Below are 24,205 nucleotides of genomic sequence, written 5' to 3' on the forward strand. Positions count from 1 at the left end.
CGTTTTATATTACAATTTGTTATATTACTTCTTTATCAGGTTATTCATGTTGCTTTTATTTGAAATTAATTAAAGATCTTCGAAGTTAAGTACATGATGTTACTTACTAATACGTTTTACTTTATTTGTTATTATTATTATTATTATTATTATTTATTCTCTTTAGAAGGTATCTTTTCCTTCCTGCTTCCAGAGGGTTTTGTACAAAACAAAAAAAAACAAAAAATATAAAAATCTTAAAAGGTAAGCTCTCTTCTCGCGCGAAATAAACGAATATATATACACACATGTGTATATATATATGTATATATAGATACATACATATGCGTTCGTTTGAACTCATTGATAGGCGAAACCGGTTTTTTTTTTAAGCCACTCAGTGGTGGTGGTGGTGGTGGTAGTATTGGTCGAGCAACAGTTCATTGTCCTCTTGTCTCTCTCGTCTCGGTCATATGTGTGTAGTAGAGTATGTATATATGCATATGTATGTATGCATTCATATGTACGTATAGGACAAACTAAAAGGGTAATTGCCACTTCATAAGTAGATACACTAGAAAGAAGATATACACACGCGAGATCTTAATATCGTTTGAATCGATTTGAATGAAAATAATCAACGGTGGTGATTGGTGGTGGTTATGGTGGTGTGGTAGTGGGGATGGTGAATGTGTATTTGATCCTATTATTGTAATGTAACATCATGTTTATTTTTTTTTATTCACGTAACATTAAGATTTTATCATACGAACATTGCGAATCTAATAATTTAGATTAATTCAAACTTTAATGGTGAATCTCATAATGTTGGGGAGGAGGTGGAGAGGAGGGGAGAGAGGGGGTTTGTCTCGTAATCGAAAAAGAAGAAATGAAATATCTACATTAGAGTGCATTTGTGGGACCCATCTCATCATAGTCACATGAGGGGGACCCACATATGCACGAGTGCATAAAGTCAAAGTGCGTATGCAGTTTATAACGGTATTTGCCATGACGTACAACACATGCTTATATTTTTTATATTTACATATACATATATATTAAATTTATTATGTAATACATATAATAAATAATTATTATAAATTTTATTAATTTTAATAGTATTTATACTATAAACTAATATACATAAAATATATATATATAAATATATAACATAATATACTGTAATATTTATAGTATTAAAATATTATATTTATAAAATTTATTGTATAATTTTTATAATATTTATATTTTATATAAATTTTTATATATATATATATATATTTTCAACATGTATTATACGTATATGTATATATGATAATTTGCATACACGACTTACACGTTGTTAGATAGTTATATATATATACACACACGCGTATATGCTTGTCTCGTATTAAAAAAATTAAAAAAAAAAAAAAAGTAAATAAACACATGCAATATATTTTCCTACTTGTCCAAGAATTTTGCCATTGATAATAATAATAATAATAAAAAAGGGGAAAAACACGAACGTCAATAACTAATCGTTTTCTGTAGTTTAACTCAACGACGTGTGTTCACATATCCCAACTGTATATCGTCGACGGTGTTATTCACAATCATAGAGATAAGTAACTTAGAAAGCTCTTGTTAATCTAACTAGCATAGATACACGTTCACGTCTAGTTACTTCTTACTAGTAGTAAGAAGTTTTATTTTTATTTTTATTTTACAAGGAATTATTGAAGAAAGCTTGGTTATATTTTATATCTATGTAACATATGTTAAAAACAACTATGTAGTTAGTGTTTACTTCTCTTTGATCTTCGATCGAATCTTGACATAGATCTCGAATAAAAAAAAATAAAAAAAAAATAAAAATAAAACAGAAACTACACAACGAATAAATCAAATCAAACTGAACCAAATAAGTAAACAAAAAGTGTAAATCGTTAACGAGTTTACTAAAAAAGTTATCGTTCAATTTAATCTGAAACAAATTAAATTATTTTCTGAATTAAAATAATAATAATAATAATAATAATAATAATGTTTTTTTTTGAATATAATTTAACGTTTATTGTTTTTTTATTTATAATAATAAAATCATTTGATCATACTGAACCAAATAAATAAACAAAAAGTGTAAATCGTTAACGAGTTTACTAAAAAGTTATCGTTCAATTTAATCTCGAACAAATTAAATTATCTTCTGAATTAAAATAATAATAATAATAATAATGATATGTTTTTCAATATAATTTAACATTTATTGTTTTTGTTATTTATAATAATAAAATCATTTAATCATATAACAAAGAATAATTGTTTCTTATTTTTCTATTTATATTAATAAAATCATTTGACCATACATCGATGAATAATTGTTACTTGTTTTTTTTTTTTTTTTATTTATAATAATAAAATCATTTGATTGTATCATACGTCGAAAGAATAAATTAAGATGAGAAGTTAAGGGAAAAAAAAAAAAAAAAATAGTTGAATTGAAAGCATTGTGTTTTAACAGTTAGAAGAGTATCACAAAGCGGAACAACATGGGCATTAGGTTTCTTTCACCTAGGATCGTTAACGTCGACTTACCCCCCCTTCCTCCTCCTCCTCCTCCTTCCACCTCTCTGTCTCACCTTCCCCCCACAGGTAAAGTATTTATATTATCGCGAAATGCGAGATACAATGCCAACCTATCGAGTTACAGTGTCATACTAACCATAAGCTGCGGAGCTAAGCAATAAATGTAACAACTACTACGAGAATGATACTAATTTATTGTTAACTTTTGAATGCTTCTTATTTTTTATGGTTTTTTTTTTTTTTTTTAATTTTGAAGTGAAAATTTTTTTCGAATGGGAGTGATTTGTTTTATTTATTTTGTTATTTCGAATCTTTTTATGATCTTGTGTTATATTGATATTAAAAATGATTTTAATTATTTTTTTTTTTATGTATTAAGAATTATTTTAAAAGTATTTGTATTAAATTGAAATGATTAAATTTAATATAATAAATAGAAATAAATAATATAAGAAAAAAAATTAAAAATATTGAACAATTAAATTGGAATTAGAATTATTTGATGATTATTTGTATTAAAAGGTGTTTTTGGTTTTTACTTTTTATTTTTTTTCATTTTTACAATATGTACTTTATTATATTATTTTTTTTTTTTATGTAAAATATAATATTTTTTATAATATATTAAAACTATAATAAAATATAAATAAAATATAATAAATAATATTACAATATTTGTACAAACGCACATTTGTAGATCCCATTATTTAATTTGAAATTAAAACGTGTGTTTCTTTTTTATTTAATTTAATTTCTATACATTATAAAGAATTATTTAAAAATATCGATAATTAATTAAAATAAATAAGATAATAAGAATTATTTTAATTTTTTTTTTTATATTAAATGTTTTTATATTATTATCTTCTGTATTAAAGTGTTCTCGTTTTCGTTTTTTCTTTTTTATTAATACAATTGTATATTATCAATCTCACTTTTAAATTTCAGATTAAAACTTGTTTCTCTGATTTCTCGTTTTTTTTTCTTTTTTTCTTTCTGATTTAATTTAATTTCTATACGTTACAAACCATCATTTAAAAAGATTGATATGATCTCACACGATATAATTTGATTGCGCAAAAAAACATCTTCCAATACACTTCTTATCTTATTCTTTTTTGTATTATGATGGACACATGTGAGTAATTACTACGATTTCTCGTGAAAAGAAAGAAAAAAAAAAAAAAATAGAAAAAAAAAACAAAAACAAAGAAAGGAAGATATAAATCGCAATTTATTCGCGAAACAAATAAAAATTGTTATCAATTAATTTTCTCCTTTTTTTTTTATATTCCTATTAATTGCGACGATATCGCGAAAGTTTAAATAATCGTAACTCGATCTACAGATAAAGAAGAAGAATAAGAAGAATAAGAAGAAGAAGAAGAAGAAAAAAAGAATATTTGAAGTTTAAGATTCATACGAGCCAATCATAACATATAATACCCCCCCATAACCATAACAACAGATCGATTAGTGTGCATGGTAAAGAATATTTAAAAAATGATACGAGTATTGTAAACATAATCGATTTGTTGAATAATACAATTTTATAATTTGAATTTTTTTTTTTTTTTTTTTAATGCACACGTTGTTGACTAATTGTGAGATACATGTTCTGAACTTTTTTCTTTTTTTTTTTTTTTTTTTTTTTTTTTAAGAGTAAGCAGAGTGAATGATTTCGAAATGTAAACAAAATTTTTCCCATGACTCAGAAATGAGATCTTTTTTTTTCTCTCTCTTTTTTCTTTTTTATTTTTTAATCACACAATAAGCAAGCTTCAGTATTATCGGTCATGTGTTTATCGTTTTTTGAACTATGAGAGAGTTGTTGCATCGGATTTGGAAAAGGAAGTTTGATAAACTCAAGTCTCAGTTGTAGTTTTGAAAACAATCGTTGAATGACCGATGTATGTTGGTTGTGTTTTGAATGTTTTGTATAAAAAGAAACAAATGTATAGACAATTTTGTAAACTACAAATCTTACATCTTTCATCTTTCTAGGAAATACAATTTATTATTAGAAAGTTTTTTTGTTTTTTTTTTTTTTTTTATTTATATAATTGTTCGAAAAATAATTTCGTTCTTTTTTGTTGAGAAATTTATTTCGTTACTGAAAATCACCACAATTTCACTTTGCTTAGAAATCACAAAATTATTTGACATTTTATATATTTTCTTTTTCTCAACAGAGTGAGAAACATTGTAGATATGAGTTAGAATTAATTTTTGATTTGTGTGTTTCGATGTCAAATAATATTTGTATTTTTGCAATTGAATCAAAAATGGAAAATAATAATCAGCATTTTCATCATATCATTTGCTTTGTATTTTCATAATAATAATTAAATGTAGTTCAAACAAAGAACAAAAAAAAAACTTATACGTCAAATCAATATGAAAAACAATGTTTAAATTATTACATATCCAAATTTTCATTCTGTTATTATCTATTATTATAATAAATGTATCAAAAGTTTAAATGAACTTTAGAATAAAACTATCGGTGAACTTTAAAATTGTTAACATGAGAAATATCTGCAAAAGTTGAAATTAATTTTATCGAATTTAATTTTAATGAATTAATTAATTTACAAAAAAAAAAATACATGGACAACATTTGACATCTTTCTTTCTTTGATTATTTTTAAATATTTTTTCTTTTGTTAAGTTTAGTTTCTTAATTTTGACGTCAAGCAAAAATCTAATTTTTCTACATAATTTTTTTTAAATTTAAAATAATAAAGAAATACATTTAAAAATAATTTTATTTTAGACGTTGAAAGTAAAATATATAAAATAAATTGTTTTAAATAATAAATATATACGACGATCAATATAATGTGTAAATAAAAAATATAAACAAAAATTATTTGTATATTCAATAAAAAGAATACACAAATTAAAATACGAAGTTTGTAATCTATAATCTATATTTGAAATTAAACGATCAAGTAACTATATAAATTATAAATGCTTTCTAAATGAAATTATTTGATCTGGAAACAACTTAAAAAAAATTCACATCCATTTCCGTTGGTTTTCAATTCCACTGAAAACTCAAACATGACTCATAAAAAAAAAAAAAACGATTTCTTTCAACACGTTAGAATCTCTTCAAAGTATTTCGAAGGAACTATGATAAGATTACTATGACGATCCAGAAAAAAAAATAAAAATAATTTGATGCAAGTTTTAAAAAAAAAAAAAAAAAGAATTTTTTCAACATATCATTGTCGTCATCATCGTCATAGTTGTCTCCTTGAAAAACGTCATGATCGATCGGTCAATACGGAATTTGTTGTTCAATCCGTGATTCCTTTAACTCGTTGTAGAAATATTAACAACAAAAAATTACGTTTTACGTAATAAAACAACTCTCTTAACAATAATATTCGCATGTTTCTTTTACACGTTCTCGTCACCCATTATGAGTATAGTTAATGTGTGTGTATTATTATATGTGTGTGTGTTAGTATCCTGCTTGACTTTCTGGCCGCAAGAAAAACGTTCACGTTCTGATGCGAATAATTCTCTCTTCTGTTACTTTTTAACTTTTTGTATTTTTATTTATTTCACTTTTTTTCTTTTTATTCGAATTTCTCGTCTATCTGGATATTTCAAGGTTTATTGGCAAAAAAGAGAGAAAGAGAGAGAGGGGAGAGAAAAAGAAAATAAAAAAAAAGTTCAAGGTAATATCATTTAATTGTAAATTATTTTATATAATTGTTTATATTAATTATTATCGTCATCATTGATTCATTTCACCGAACAAAAAATTCAATTAATAATTAAAACAAATTTTTAATAATATAATTTATATATATATATAAATTTAATTAAGTAATAAATTTTTGTTTTTTTTTTTTTATTTAAAATAATGCTTCCCTTTCGGGATACATGGTATTAAGTAATAAATTTTAAATTTTAAATTTAAATTTAAATTTAATAATTATAATATTTAAATGTAATATAAATTAATTTAATTTTTAACTTATAAATAAAAATATAATTAATATAATTAATATATAAATTTAATTAAGTAATAAATTTTAAATTTTAAATTTAATAATTATAATATTTAAATGTAATATAAATTAATTTAATTTTTAATTTAAAAATAAAAATATAATAAATATAATTAATATATAAATTTAATTAAATAATAAATTTGTAAAACAATTACATTGATTTCGGGTGATTTGATCAAAAAGAGATTATGTTAAAAGACATAAAAATGTTTAATAATTGAGAGACAATCGACCCATTTCTTTTATTCATTTCTTATCTATATTTTTTTCGTAAAAATACATAAATGATAACAATTAGCGATTAGAAAGTATACAGTAGTACATAAAACCTAATCTCGTACCGGTTATATTTCCTATTTCCCCCTATCATTATCTTCAACAAATGGTTCTCCCCATTCTCATTGTCAAATCTTAAAATAACTAAACAAAATGATGACACTTTACTGATAACATTAATGTTAAAGCTTCTAATATACTAACTTACATATTAGTAACGCAACACAATGCAATGCAATGCAATGCATCGTTGCTGCAGTTACAGTTGCATTTGCTGCTAAAAAGAACATTTTTCTTCCTATATCATTATTATTGTTACGTTATTACAAGTACTATGATGATAATAGAAACATAAGTATATGAAGAAGTTGAAACAAAAGGAACAGAAATCAAGCTAACACCACGAGATAGGACGAAAGGGGTGAAGGGTGGGGGTGGGTGAGGGACTTTCGCAGAACAGACCGAAACGGAACTAACGAACGGGGACGGACGGGACGGACGGTTGTTGTTACATATACCTGTATAATGTGTGTATGTTGTTGGTTGCGCAAGTTGCAACAATTAGGTTCAAATCCCACAAAGAAACTTTCTAAATTCACGTATGAATTAGCTCAAGAGAGAGAGAAAGAGAGAGAGAGAGAGAGAGAGAGAGAAGTCCGATAAAACCGCACGTATGAGAGTTTAAGTCGGTTGTTTTAGTAGTGCATACGCGTTTGCCCACCTCCCCCTCCCCTCACCCTTCTTCACCCTTCACCGTTCCGCTGGACTATCCTTTTGCTAACTATAATACGGTATGGATGAATATTTACTAAGGTAATACATATGTGGGATGTATAACTGCAATAATATGCCACCATTGGTGGGCAAAAGCTTATGCTTCTGTATATTTCCATATATATATGTTTACGTTTAACCTAACCCCCCACCCCCACCCTTCTCCCTTCACCCTACCTCATGTGCTCCACCTCTACTCATGTGCTGTACCTCTATGCATGTGCCGGTTTTGTGTATATGTATGTATTATGTATATATGAGGTAGAGTTCACGTACATTATTGTGTATGTGGATGTGTGTGCGTGTGTGTATGTTGTTTCATGTATGTACGAATGTGTAGGTATGTACCAGGTGATGCCTGAAAATTGCACGTTGCAAAAAGGCTAGTTGTGTGAGTATATATATATATGTAGTTATGCAACGACCACGACGACGGGGTCGTGCATATAACGAAATTCGATCGTCCCTGCCGCATAATAACTTTGAGAAAAGAAAAAGAGAGTGAGAGAGAGAGAGAGAGATAGATAGATAGATAAAGAGAAAGATATTAAAGAGACAAATCATAATGACGTGGTGATTCAACGTGATCCTACATCTTTCTCTCTCTCTCTTTTTTATTTTTTATTTTTATTCTCCTACTCTCCTTTTTTTTAATTTTTTTTATTTTTTTTTTTTTATTGAGAAACCATAGCCGCGTGTTCGAGGTCATAATCAGCGAGGAAGAAGTAATTATTGGGATGAGCGGATTTGTCAGGAAAAAAAGAAATATTATTATACGTTGGTAATATATATATATATATATATGTATATGTATATGTATATCGCGAATATTTATGGCTGGACGAGTTCGAAGGACGAAATTGGTTGTTTTTTTGTTTTTTACTTTTTTTTTTGGAAGGTTTTTTGTTTTTCTCTTTTGGGACACTTTGTGTATTTTTTTTTTTTTTTTGCTTTTATCTCTTTCCTTCTTCCTTTCCCATCGATGAATCATCGCGTGGTACGAAACTAATGTGCATTGTGCGGTGATTCCAAAAAAATAAATTAAAATAAAAAATTAAAATAAGAAAGAACGTGATTTTTTAAATAATATATCATTTTAAATAATATATAAATTATAATATTATATCATGTCAATCTTTTTTTTTTTATCTATTGGAATGATTTTATTTAATATTAACAATAATTAATAAATTATATTTTAAATATAATATATATATATATATATATTATATTATAGTAAATTTTTTTGAAATTAATTAAATAACTTTATATATGCAAGTTAAATATTAATTTAAAAAATATATATTTTATATAAATATAATAAAATATATATATTTTTATTTATATTTTAAAAATATAATAAAATATATTAAATTATATTATAGTTTATATATTTTATATAATATAAGTTTAAAAAAAATATATAATTTTAATATTTTACAAATATATAAAATATATATTTTTATTTATATTTTAATATATATATATATATATATATATATAAACATATTAAAAACATATTTTATAATATAAATTTGAAAAATTTATGTTTAAATGAACTCTTTACGAACTTTTTATCAATTTTTAATAAATAACCGGAGTGAACCAAAATATATTACTCCAAAAAAATTCTGAATTAATTAACACTCCTATATATATATATTATCATCAACATTCGATGGAATAGTTCAGATAAATAATTTAAAAAAAAAAAAACTAAAACAAAGAAGAAAGAAAGGAACATATAATCCGACCTCGTTCTGAGATACATCATGCTAACCGAATATATAAGTATTGTGTCGGTGATAAATTAACACGAAGAAAGAACCGGTTAATTATCATAAGTCTCTTATCAGAAAGAATACGTGGCCAAACACTAGCCAACAGGCAAACGAGCAGACAAGCAGGCAACTTTCTTGTCCGAGAAATGATGTATTGCGGTATCTGAGTTGGGTTTTTTTTGAATACAATTCGCCTTTAGGGTTTTTCTTACAAAATATACTCTAGTATATATATATATATATATAGTTTATTCTTACCTCGTGTGGTACTGGATTGTTCTTGTTTCGAGTGGCATTTGATGTATTATTAATGGATGATAGGGTGGTGAGGGTTGCAGTGCCGACACCTCCGACTGTCTTTCCACTAACCTTGGTACCAGCACCGCCGACATCTTTGTGCAGCGTTCCGGGACTCTGCAATTTATGAAAATATTTTGTTATCAATAAATTATCACAATTAAAGTAATGATTAATTTAGAAAAATATCATTTTCATTATTATTTCTTATTCTGTATTTATATCTTTTTAATATGTAAAAATTCAGTGTCACTTTGTTGGTTTGCAAGGAACTTTGAAATTACTGAACCGATTTCAATAAAATTATGTTAATTTTACGTGTTTTGTTTCAATTTAGAATATATGATGGTTTTTATTATTATGATTTCTTATTTTTATCGTTAATTTAAAGATTTATTATATTTTGAGGTTATCTTGGTCTTTAGGTACTGTAAGTTTTCAATAGATGGCATTGTATAACAATTCAATTACTTCACGTATTTTTCAGATTTACATATGATATACCTAACCTTACTTTTCATATTTTTTTTTTAATAAAATTCAACTAATTAATGATCGTCTTGTTTAAATCGTGAAATGAACGATGGTTTATTCAAAAACATATGGGAGATTTTATGATAAAAATAAAAAGGAGAAAAAGATGATGCTGTATTGCTGTACCAACGATGAAGATGAATAAATCTACAGTATTTTTAGAAAATAATAAATGAATGAAGATAACATATACATATGAATATAAAAAAATTGTGCGCATAAAAAAAAAAAAAAAAAAAATAAACAAATCTGTATAAAAGATCTTTGCAAACTCATCGTCCACGTGCGTAGTTTAATTTGGAAGAAAGACACACATATACAAATATATACACAGGTGTGTCCGGAAACATGGGGCAATGTCCTGACACAGGGTCATTCTACTAACTGATCCATTGTCAATGTCAAATCGTTAAAGCCGTTCGTTTGTCGTCCCGTTAAATGTTAGGTCAACGTACGTTTTTCACTTAAATCAAATGTGTTACATTGAAAGTGTATTTCACAAACAACACCGTTTTCCTAACATTACTTCATGGGTTCACCATAATAATAAAATATCGATGTGTAAAATGTGATAGTAATCGATAAAATAACGTGGCAAGTATCAACAACGAGATATCGAAGTGTTTCGAATAAAGTATCGTTTGAAAAAAAAAAGAAACACCCGTTATAGGAGGACAATCAACGAAGACAATGGTTGGTCGTGAAAGAATAAAGGAAAGCCCATGGGGGCTACCTTTTAATGATCATCAACCAATCGATGTTCCATGCACCTACAAAACCTTGTAGATCACTTTCACGAGACCCCCATTGTCCTAAGAACTGACTCACGATTACTTTTTTTTTTTTTTTTAATTAACAAAAATTATACACTTAACTCCTTATCCAATTTTCTCTCATTTTTTTTATTTTTTATTCTTTCTTTTATCCTTTTTCTTCGAGTTTTAGCAAACAACAGTATGTGTGTGTGTGTGTGTGTCTTAATTATTGAGGAAATAATGAAATATGTGCGCATATGTAGTCACGTTGTATACCATTTTTTAGGTCAAACCTAAACACGTGATTCGGTGCCTAGTAGCACGTTTGTGTAAACTGCAAGGTTGTTCCCGTTAACTTTTGCAAGAAGAAAATGTAAGTTAAATGTTTGCTTCTGCTATGGTGCTAGCTGATCACGAATGCAATAACTTGAACCCATTATTTGGCAGAATACAAAAATACACAAAAAGAAAAAACAAACAAAATTGAAATTAAATTAACTGTATAATTGATTCTCATGATAATTAACTCTCTGGAACTTTTTATTTTACCATAATTATTCTTCATTTGATTTACAATGGTACGATTTCATTATTTCAACGATTGTATTTCTCAATTTGAAGTTGCAATTATTAATTAAATAAAAAATTTGTTAGAAAATGTGTATCCCAAAAATGGGACATTGAGTGTGCTAATATTGATGGGTTAAAAACGAAAACTTTTTGGTTTTCTTTTAATTCTCTTATGGTTGGAACAAAATGTGAACTAATTTTTATTTGTTGAAATAATACTTTTATTTTTTTTTTTTTTTTATTGTTTTATTATTATTTTTTATTTTATACGATTAAACCTGTTAACCTTTTTAATTTGGCAGCTTTTTTTTATTATTTATTTATTATTTTTTATATATTTATTGTTTATTATTATTTATGGTTAAAATAAATGAAAAGACTTTGATTTATATATAAAATACAAAAGTTTGTGTCTTTAGTTTTAAAGCAATACGTTTGACGTATTTATACGTCCCACCCGATTAACAGGTTAATATAAAGTAAATAAATAAATAAAAAAAAATATTGTTAAACGTAATATGAAAAACGTTAAATATTTTTCCAAATTGTTGTTGAAACAACGTGTTTTCACGAAAAAAAAAATATGAATGGGTTTCTGTAAAAAAAAATCGTATCGAGTTTCATAAAAGAAAAAAGAAAGAAAGAAAGAAAGAAAGGAAAAGAAAAAGAAAAAGAAAAAGAAATCTTTACGAATCCTTGAACAACCCCGAGTGCATCATCCTCCCTCAACCTTCTTTTAAAACTGGAACACGTGGTTTCGGTATAAATTTCTTTTGTAGATAAAGCTGAAACTAGAGTAAGGTAAAAAAAACCCACCCACCCCTCTATTTCCCCATGTAAGGAAAGAAGAAGATATATGAAAACTTTCAACATTTTTCGGCATGGAAAATTCAAGAGAAACTCTAATACATGAGGGTTGTGAGGGTGGTTGTGAGGGTGATGGTGGTGGTGGTGGTGGTGGTTTGGTGAAGGAGAAATCTGAAGAGAGATTTGAACAGATGTTGTTGCTGAACAAAGAAATGAGAACCAAGGGTCCAGTAGGATAAAGAACTAAAATATAATAATAATAATAATAATAATAACAGCAGGAAGTAGAAAAAGAAGAAGTGGTCTACAAATCGATGAGGAGAGAAAGAAAGATAGAAAATAATATAAGAGAAAAATGAAACACCCACAACCACTATTACAACACAACCCCATCGAATTTCAAAAACCTATCATTATTATTTCGTTCTAAAAAAGGGAACCAGAGAGAACTCTTAATTTTCTTCTGATGATTTAACATTTCTATCTTTTTTTTTTTCTTATTCCAAATTTAGGCAATGGATTTTCGAGTTCCTAATACCAATTAATAATAATAACAATAATAATAATAATCAATTAACAATTTCGTTTTCTTCTTTTTTTTGTTTTTTTTTGGTTATTTTTATTTAATTATAATATAATATATAATAAATATAATATTATATTATTATACTATATTATATTTATTATATTAATTATATTTATTATATTTATTAATTTATATAATAATTAAAAAACATAATATTTCCTTCTTTTTTATTTTTTTGTATTATTTTGATTTGATTATTATTTTTATCTCCTTATACAGATTATATATATATATAATATAGGTATATTTCTTATATACCTTATATGTATCGGAACACACCTGGCCGATATGTGCATTAAATTTTGATAGCAGGTGATCGGATTTTGCTTTTGCAATCGGGGTTGTATGTGTAAAATCACGTTTTAAATAGTGTGAGAGTATCATGATACTACTACCAACATCAAAGTTTATAACGTAGAGAAGTTGTGAGGAGAGGGAGGAGCCCTGTTTTTGGTTCTCTCCTCTTCACGTCTTCGAAAAACACGGGTCGCAGGATATGCGTGCAACTTAGCAGATGTATCTCACTCTGACACCTGCCAACCTGTAGGAAGGAGCACACAAAGAATAAGGTTTAGGAGGACAGCAGCTGCTGCTGCTGCTGCTGTTGGGCTATTTCTTTGCCCTTCTCACTCGGCACCTTCATTCGTCCTTAGTTACTTTTTATTGGTTCTTCTTTTTTTTGATATTTTTTTATTTTTATTTTGTTGCTCGAGAACAAGGTTGTAGTCTCCCACGAGAGCGGAAAGGGTATTTAAATGCTTTTTTTTTGTTTTTTTTATTTTTATTCATTTCCTTTCCCCCTCCCTTCATCCAGACAACTCGTCGAGACATTTAAATGGTCTTTGGAAGGATCTTATTCGATTGATTTTTCTACCATAAGATACGATTGTGTTTAAAAGTATTTTGATAATGATCGAAGATTATTTACTATGATGTTTTTATGTGACATTTTATATGAAGGTTTAAAGTAAGATATTATATATTAAGGGTACTGAAAAAAGTCATCAAAATTTTATCGATGAGTATACTCACATTTAGTTTGTGGTCAATGAAACATCGAAGAACTTTAAAGGGAACTTTAAACAATTTCTTTTACGTAAGACAAAAAGTGTTAGAAAATGATGAACAAATTTGTTGTTGATTAGTATATGAAGTTTGTTTAATAAATAAATGTTTTGTAATTAGTAAAAATGATTTTGATTACTTTTCTGTCACCCTAATATTAAGAATAAAAAAAATTGGTAACAGATTGGTCGAAAGTATTTTAAACATGGAATGTGTAGTCATCGTCGCATTTTTTTTTTTTTGAGAATGAAGATCAAATAAAAAATGACAACTGTAATCTTGACTTTAAGCGATTCTATTAAAAAAGGAAGGTAATAATAAGGGATTACAAAACGTGGAAAGAGGTGACAGATTAGAACGGGAATTAATGTCGGTCGTAGAACTCTCCGATGACAAGTGTCTCACGGATAAGTAGATAATTCTAAGATCGTTTTTCACTTCCGAGATATATAAGTATATTATATATATATATATATATATATATATATATATATATATATCTATTTATATATAACTTATGACTCAATATCTTATAACGAAGTTTTCAAAATTATTTTTAGAATTATACGAAAGGAAAAAAGAATGTTTTCAAATATTTGAAAATATTCAAATATTAGTTCGATATTATTCAAAATTATGAAAAATTATTTGATATAGTTTTGTCAAATTAATTAGTCAAAAAATTATTTTCAAATATATTCTAATATTATTCAAAATTATTCAAAATTATTTGATATAGTTTTGTCATTGATAAATAAATTAGACAAAAATTATTTTCAAATATATTTCGATATTATTCAAAATTATGAAAAATTAGTTGATATAGTTTAGTCGAATTATTTAGATAAAAAATATATTCAGATATAATTCGATATTATTCAAAATTATGAAAAATTATTTGCTATAGTTTTGTCAAATTAATTAGTCAAATAATTATTTTCAAATATATTCTAATATTATTCAAAATTATTCAAAATTATTTCATATAATTTTGTCGAATTAATTAGATAAAAAATATTACAAAATATTCAAATATAATTCGACATTATTCAAAATTATGAAAAGCTATTCGATATAGTTTTATCACACATTGACGAATTAATTAAATATATTTAGATGACTGAGTGGGATTATTTTAAGTTACAAAGATAGATAAATTATCAATGAATTAGAATAATATTCGTTTCAACATTAGTAACTTCTGTTACCTCGAGTTTATATAATTGTTCTGGCACAACTTCATTAAAGCAATCAATTCAAATTTATATCTCTGCAACTCACACACACATACACACACACACAGACAAACATATACACTTACTTGTTTCAATATCGTATTACATAAATAGTACGACACATATACAATTTATAATATTATAAATATATAATAAAAAATCAAAATCTGTATATTAGGCATAGCAATTAAAATTCGGTGTTTTTTAAATAAATTTTATTATTCATTTTTAATTATTCCTTTTTTAATATTCACTTTTTACTATTCATTTCTAAAACAATCATTCGTCTGTAATTCACTTGAAATATCATTCAATTATTTTTGATGACTTTCATATATTTTACAACCAACACATAAATTACTTGACCAAACAAATTTATGATGATTTTGATACAACGAATTCGTTAATTTGATACCAAATTAATTTTTATACTCGTGTGAATTATTTATCGTAAAAAAAAAAAAACAGAAAAAAATGGATAACTTATTAAGGAATATAACGTCTCGATTAATTAATAAAGAATCGTCTTGAAAGGAGTAATAAAAGAATAGGCGTCATAGAGTATCGTCATTTTTCGAATCTAGGCCACTTGTCAATTGTCTTACAAGCGAGAACGCATCATCATCGTTCACAAGAAAAGTGTGTTGTGTTGACTTAACCACTGTTTATCGCAAGGCAAGTTATTAATTAATGTTACTAATACTTAACGTGATACTTGACTCAACTTTTCTAAAGTATTCGTTTAATAATTTACTTATTGCAAAAAAAAAAATTATAAAAAAGGAAAGAAAAATATCCTTTCTGTTTTTATCAGTCATCATCATCATCATCATCATTATTATCATAATTATTATTATACTCATTATCACAGTTAAGGGGTAATTTTTAATACATTAAAATCATGTTTAATGTTTCTTAACAAATTAATAATAATACTGAAACTAATGATCACTTTTTTTTTCTTCTCTACAATTTACAAACGACAGTTCTACAACCGGATGTATTGTATTAAAATGAAAGATGAATAGAGAAAAAAAAAGATTAAAAAGAAAGAAAAAAAGACAAGTTGAAATCGATTTGCACTCGCTCTCTCGCTAAGCAATTACGCGTTTCCCTGAAAGTTGGTAAAAGTTTCTGTTGCGCAGCCAGGTACATCCTCGAACGAGTAATAGCAGCAGCAGCAGCAGCCGGTTGTAAAGAACCAATGAACCACCACGATCACTATAACCATCACTACCACTATCATAACTATCACCAACCAGCTACCTTTTACCATGGGACCTTAGCAAAACGTGTCAGCTTAGTTAACTACTTATGTACAATGATTTTCTCTAATCTCGTCTCGACGTTTTCACGAATAACCAATTAGTTTGTTGATCAATCGATCAAAAGAAGATAAAAATATAGAGAAGAATAGAATAGAAAAGAAAAGAAAAGAATATAAAAGAATATATTATTGGCTATTATTCTCTAAAGCAGCTGAAAAACGTACAAGTATTTTTAAAAAAAAGAAATAATTTTCTTGATCATTGGAAAGATGATTAAAAGAATGTAAGAGAGTTTGCATTGTTTGTTTGTTTTTTTTTTTTTTAATTTTGAATTTTGTTTTATAATAATTGTATAATATAGATCATAGTTTCAAATAATTATTTCTACGAGGTAAGATTATCTAGAATTTTTCTTTTTGTTATAACAATCGTTGGTGTTTTATTATTTTTTTTTTTTTTAATATAAATATATTATTATACATATCACAGTACAATCAAATAAAAAATTTTCAACTTACAAATCTAAAAAAATATGAGGCTAACAGAGAGAAATAAACTTACTTTTAAAAATAAATAAAAAAATAAAAAAGTACGATAAAGAAAACTCGTCTCTTGGTATCGAGATATTTCAAGTTCTTGTCACTTTATATATATATATATATATATATATATATATATAAAGACATATGTATACATATATATCAGTATATATTTTCCCATAACTTCCTCCTGAGGTAATAACTCCAATGACTAACATAAGTATACTTAACTCTGATAATGATGCTCCTACTTTATTCAACTCTTAGAAAACTCGTCCTTTTCTCTCTCTCTCTCTCTCTCTCTTTTTCTCTCTGTCTCTTCTCTCTCTCTTTCTTCTCTCTGTCTCTTCTCTCTGTCTCTTCTCTCTGTCTCTTTCATTCTTTCTTTTCTAGTTTTTTTGTCTTTCTCTTCGTGAATCGGTCAACAATGGGAGACGACGATGTCGGCATTGGTGACAGGAGATGACAACGAGAAGTATGAATAAAAAAAAGAGAAAACGAGAAAACGAGAATCATAGTAGTGGCGGGGTTGTTGAACAAGGGTTGCAAGGATCCTCTTTGAGAGGTAATATGAAAAACGTGCATAGAGGTAAGGGGATGATAGGGTGAATATCTCTGCGTGTACGTTCATGTGTACATATATATATGTATATGAACGATATGAAGGAAAAGGGAATAGTGTAAAAGGGTGTTTGATCGTGTTCAAGCGCGTCTATCTTTAAAAAGAAAAGAAGGAAGGAAGAAAGGGAAAAAACAAGAAAGAAAATAAATGAGAAATACTTAAAGAGAGAGAGAGAGAGAGAGAGAGAGAGAGAGAGAGAGAGAGAGAGAGAAAGATTTCTTCTAAGCTCGTACACGAACTCGAGTTTACGAGTATACTTACACGTATATTACTGAAATTAGAAATGTGTTGATTTCAGTGACTTTTGAATGACTAACTATGACGAGTAAATAAATCCTTTCCTTTTTTTTCCTTGTTTTTTTTTTTCTTTTTTTTTTTTTCGAGTAAGCAGAGAAAGACTTTTTTGTTGAGCAAATTTTCATTTTTACCATTAGAAAAAAAGGTTAGACAAAATTTTGTATTTTTGTTAAAATGTATTTGAGAGTGTTTGTATGTTTTTTATTTTTTTTTTTTTATTTTTTAATAGAATGCGAATAATTTTATTATTATTATTTTTTTTTTTTAATAAAATGAGAGTTCTATTATATATATATATATATTTTTTTTTTTAAATAAGATGTGATTAATTTTAGTTTTATTTTTTTTTTGTTATTTTTTAATAAAATGTTATTAATTCGATTTTTCTTTTTATTTATTTTTTAATAAAATGTGATTATTTCTATTTTTAATTATTTTTTTAATGGGATGTGATAAATCTGATTTTTATTTAATTATTTTTTTTTTTTTTTAATAAAATGTGATTAATCTGATCTTTTTTTAAATTATATTTTTTTTTTTTTAATGCAAGAAGAATTGTAAATGCAAAAGAAATTGTAAAAAATATAAAAAAAATTGTATATATATATATATGTATTTTATATCATGTTAAAAGTGAAAGAGACTTGACCTTATTTCGATTATTGATCGAATATATGCTGATCCACCAATCGTGTGTCTTCTCTATACGCTTTTTGCTTGTCTAACATTTTCGTACCGACCATTTCGAATATATCATATGTATATTTGTGCGTGTATGTGTCAGTCACTTTCTAGAAAGCGAATAAACATATTATATGTGTATGTTCCGTTGTCAAAATTACATTGGACAATATTATTGAGGATATGTCAATTTGCATGGAATTAATTAAATACTTATCACTTAATTGGAAGACATTTTACGATGTTTAATTTTGAATTTTTTCTTTTTTTATTTATTTTCAACGTGAAAGTTTAGAAATGAATTGTCCATATTGTACAATAAAGTTTTTTCATGTCCACGTTTCGATATTTTTATCTCATATGAATGAGGGGAAGGGAAGAGAAAAAAGAAGAAGAAGAAGAAGAAGAAGAAGAAGAAGAAAAAGAAGAAGATAATGATGAACACGTTTAAAAAAAAAAAACAAGAAAGTAAAATGGAAATAAATCCGTATCTTATCTCGTTTGTAGTTTATCATCATTTTTTTTCATATGACTGTATGATATGTGTGTATGTAGTACGTCTATTTTACATCATTCTTAATTATTTCTTTAATATATATTACAAGTATATATAAATTACATTTATTTATTTTTAATTTATTATTATAATAAATAAGATATAATTTTGTTTTATTTGATTGTATTACTGTATATATATATTAGGTTATTAACTATGAAATGTCTGATTACTCGGATTATTTTCACCTCAAAATCAGACATTCATATTTAATGACCTAATATATAATCTGTGGTTCCTAATTTTTGATTAATATTATCGAAAAAATAATAATTCAATCCTATACATATTATTATTAATTTAATTTTTATTTTGGGAAATGAAATGAAACAAAAAGAAAGCAAATAAAATAGACAATATCTTATTGTTTTTCTTTTTCTTTTTAAAAAGAGTCTCTTTTGCGTTTTTATATTTAATATAATATAATAGAAAAAGAATACTAGTTCAATTGAAAGGATAGGTAATACAATCTACCTATTTGTAACTTATTTCCGTCTTTCGATATTTACTTACTTTTGATCGATAGAGATATAAAGACCTTGACCCTTCTACGACACACTTTTAAAACCGCACCCCTTTATTTCAAAGATCCTTCGAAACGTTTACTTTAAACCGAGGTCAGATATTATTCCAAATAATCAAAAGATATGATATATATATATATATATATATATCTATATACTATCATGTATATTAATAACAAATGATTAAACAACGTATTAATGTTGTAAATATTTCAAATAATTGATTTATAAAAATACTGATAATTATCGTTTTACCAAAATTACTCTCAAACTAGAAAAAAATAAAACAAATAAGATAAATTAATACAATACGAATGGGTGGGTGGATGGATGGATAAACTTTCATAAAACAACATACGAATATAATTGACTTATATAAATACTGATAACAATTATCATTGCACCAAAATTATGATCAAACTAAAAAAAAAAATAACGTAAATTAATATAGTATGTAAATATGTAAATAATAATAACGAAAAGGGTGGGTGGGTGTGGATGGATAAACTTTTATAAAACAACATACAAATATAAATATTTAAAATAATTGATTTATAAAAATACTAACAATACCTGTTTTATTCAAAAATTACTCTCAAGCTATAAAAAAAAAAAAAAAAAAAAACAATTAATGCAATACTTAAATAATAATGAAGAAAAGGGTTGTAGATGAATAAACTTTCTCGTACAATCACAAAACCACGTTGTGTTCTTTTCTCTCGAGGGGAAAATAAAAAAAAAGATACTCGTCATCGCTTTCGAAAATTTCTCCCTTTCCATGGAGATGAGAGAAGAGACACTGATGATGACAGGACAACGTATATTGAACGGATTTCTCTCTCTTCCCCACCCCCATGTTTCTCTAATACAACTAACAACTAACAACCAACAACAACTTCGTTAGTTCTAAATGTTAGCAATAATAAATCGGTAAATCGAGAAACGATCACATATCGAAACTTGTCTCAAGACGAGAGACAAGACAAGACGTGGATCTGTTGGCCCGTGAACATATAAGTGAAACAGAACTTTCACGGCCACGGGCCCACCGACCTGGTCACTTACTGGTACCGACAACCAACTACTAACAACTACATATATATTGCATACTTACATACACATATACATATATACATGTTACATATATTCACGCACTCAATACAAGTACCTATTACGAACTTATATATATTTACAGCACTGTTATACATTATAGCACTTTTATATGTTATAGCACTATATATATATTATAACACTATTATATATTATATAGTACTATATATATTATAGCACTATTAAATAAAATATTATGATACTATTATATATTATAGCACTGTTATATATTATAGCACTATTATATGTTATAGCACTATATATATTATAACACTATTATATATTATATAGTACTATATATATATTATAGCACTGTTAAATAAAATATTATAGAACTATTATATATTATAGCACTATTATATATTATAGCACTATACATATTATAATACTATTATATATTGTAGCACTAAATATATTATAATACTATTATATATTATAGTACTATTAAATTAAATATAATACCACTATAAAATTAAATATTACAGCATTATATATATTATATATTTATATATTCACAGCACTATTATATATTATAGCACTATATATATATTTACAGTAATATTATATATTATAGCACTATATATACTATATATATTCACATGCTATATATATATTCAGACACTCAATACACGTACCAATTACATACATATATGGACTTGAGTAAAGTACAAAACAAGGGACTCTGACTACTACTCTGTTACAAAAAATTAAAACATCAACAAGGATACGATATGCTTTTGCCATGTTGCTATTGCTGTTGTTGCTACTCTTCTTCTTCTTCTTCTTTTTCAAGAAGAGAGTGGGGGGTTAAGAATCGATGTATAAAAAGAAAACAGGTTATCGAATTAAAGCGATACCACCAGCTCGATAGCAACCTCCAACTTGCCGTAATTTCTATCCCCGAGGCCAATCTTCGAGGTTGGGGATATTCGGCGAGCCAACGGTATTATAAGAGAGAAACAGTGTTATGGTGGTGGTGATGGTGTTGGTGTTGGTAATGGTATAGCCATGCTCTCCTCTCTCTTTCCCTTTTCATCGTTCCTTTACTCCATATCCCTTCGTAGCAACGAAAAAGATGAAAACGAATACGCGGGGCCATCGGCCCACCTTCCCCCACTCTACTCAACCCCAACCTCTCATCTTCTACTTGATCGGTCTCCTTTCTTCTTTATTTTCTCTTTCTCTTTTTCTTTCTTTCTTCTCTTTCATCTTCTACGCGTTCCCCTTGGTTTTCAAAAAGAAATGGGATCGAATTTTGTTGCCTACCCCCCCCCCCCGCTCTTCCTTTCCCTTCCCTTTTTCTTTTACCTCCTGTTTGTTGCTGTTCCCTCTTTCGTTGAACCTTTTCTATTACCTGAGGGTTAATACATGGAGAGATTTGGATGGATGATAGTACACACTCGTAATATTATGTATATAACCATGTGTATATTATATATCATACGTGTTTTCGAAATTTGTTTATGGAAAGAATGAAATATAATAAAAAATCATTTTGTTCACTGATAGTAAATTTATAATTAAATAGTATATTATATATTAAATAATTATATATATAAATATATATATATATATAATTAAATAATATATATTATATTAAATTATATATTATTTAATCCTTTATATTGTATTAAATAATACATTGTATATAATTTAATTATATATTATATTATATTATACTATATATATATATATATATATATATATATATATATATATATATATAATTAAATAATAAATAATAAATATATAATAAATAATAAAAAAAAATTATTATATTTATAATTAAATAATATATAATATATTAATAAATATAATATTTATTTATAATATTAATTTATATTATATAAATAATATAATATATATTATTTAATTATAAACTTTATTAATTAATAATAATATATTAAATAAATAATATATTTATATATTTCTGTATTATAAAAGTAAGATACTACAGAAATAATATAAAATACAATTTAAGGATAAAAAAAAAGATAAGAAAAATAAAAAATAAAAAATAATAAAGTAGAACACGTTTTATCTAAAAGAACGAACGAGAATGAGAATAAGAAGAAGAGGAAGAAAAAAAAAGTATGTAAAAGATGTAAAAAAAAAAAAAAAAAGAAGAAATATCGAGTAACCGACCGAAGTTTAACTTCTCCGAAAAGTATTTTATCGATTCCACCGAAAGAGGGAAAGAGGGCCAAGATAAACGAGAAAGATAGATAGATAGTCTAAGAGTGAGTGAGAGAGAAAAGAGATCACTCGAATAAAACCTACAAAGACTTCCTTCTTCGTGATATATCGTAGAAAAGAACTCGTACGTATCTACGCACAGAGAGACATCTCAGAAGAAGAAGAAGAAAAAAAAAAAACGAGATGCACAGCAACTGCAACAGCAACTGCAGACAGACAGATAGACAGACAGACAGACAGAAAGACAGGCAGACAGACAGACACACTTTCCAACGTCGATCCATTTAATCTCACTCGAAACGACGCGTTGAATCTTGAAAACAAACAAAACAACAACAAAAAAATAAAAAAGGGGGACACCCTGGTGATGGTGATGCACACGCGCTTTTCTCGCTAAAAACCCATACACGCAACATGTAAACGTAAAGTTAACGAAAAAGAGAGAGAAAGAGAAAGAGAAAAGAGAGAGAAATTATACGTGGTTGCATCCGTAAGAGAAAGAAAAGTAGAAAAAGAGAGACAGAAGAAGAGGATTAAAAAAAAAAAAAAGAAAAAAAAAAGAAAAAGGGGAGAATATAAGAGTGAAAAGGATAGAAAGAAAACGACATTTTGCTGCTCACACTCAAATTCACATTTCACGTGTGAGTGTGTACATGTGTTCTCTTATGCGTGTGTATTTCACTCTCCTAGAGCCGTCGAATTTTTTCGTCGGCACTTCTTCGAGGACCCTCCTCTACTTCTTTCTTCTTGTCTCCTTTCTCTCGTTGTCTTTCTTCTTTTTTCAGAGTTCTCTCTCTTTCTCTCTCTCCTTTCTCTCTCTTTACCTCCCCCACCCTTTTCTAACTTCCCAACTGTGAAATCCACGGGTTACTGCACCCCTTTTTTATTTTTAGAATACGAACGAGAAGAGAACGATGCACAACGACGAATTTCTCTCTTTCCTACTGTTCGAGAATCGAAAAGTGTCGTCGTTTTCTAGGGTTTACTATTACTGGTATTAGTTTGTTAAAAAATATGGGTTTTTCGAATGATTACGATAATGATGATAACGAAACAACTATAAAAATGATAAGATATTTTGTCTACTTCTTATTTGATCGTGATTAGATTCGATTAGGTGATATCTCGTTGCTGTTGGTTATGATTAATGT

At 26.4% G+C, this 24,205-nt stretch overlaps 1 protein-coding gene across 2 annotated transcripts in view; it reads right to left on the reverse strand.

The window, feature by feature from the left end:
* LOC107071816 (uncharacterized) overlaps positions 1–24,205 on the reverse strand; it is a 199,238-nt gene that overhangs the window by 28,063 nt on the left and 146,970 nt on the right. For both annotated transcript variants that reach the window (XM_089173003.1, XM_089173004.1), the window contains exon 3: positions 9,671–9,826. In XM_089173003.1, coding sequence (XP_089029129.1) covers positions 9,671–9,826 — 156 coding nt within the window. The remainder of the gene's footprint in view (positions 1–9,670; positions 9,827–24,205) is intronic.

Source organism: Polistes dominula, unplaced genomic scaffold (genome assembly GCF_049000335.1).
Source record: "Polistes dominula isolate Pdom_NZ unplaced genomic scaffold, Pdom_raw_medaka contig_22, whole genome shotgun sequence".
NCBI classification, from domain to species: Eukaryota; Metazoa; Arthropoda; class Insecta; order Hymenoptera; family Vespidae; genus Polistes; species Polistes dominula.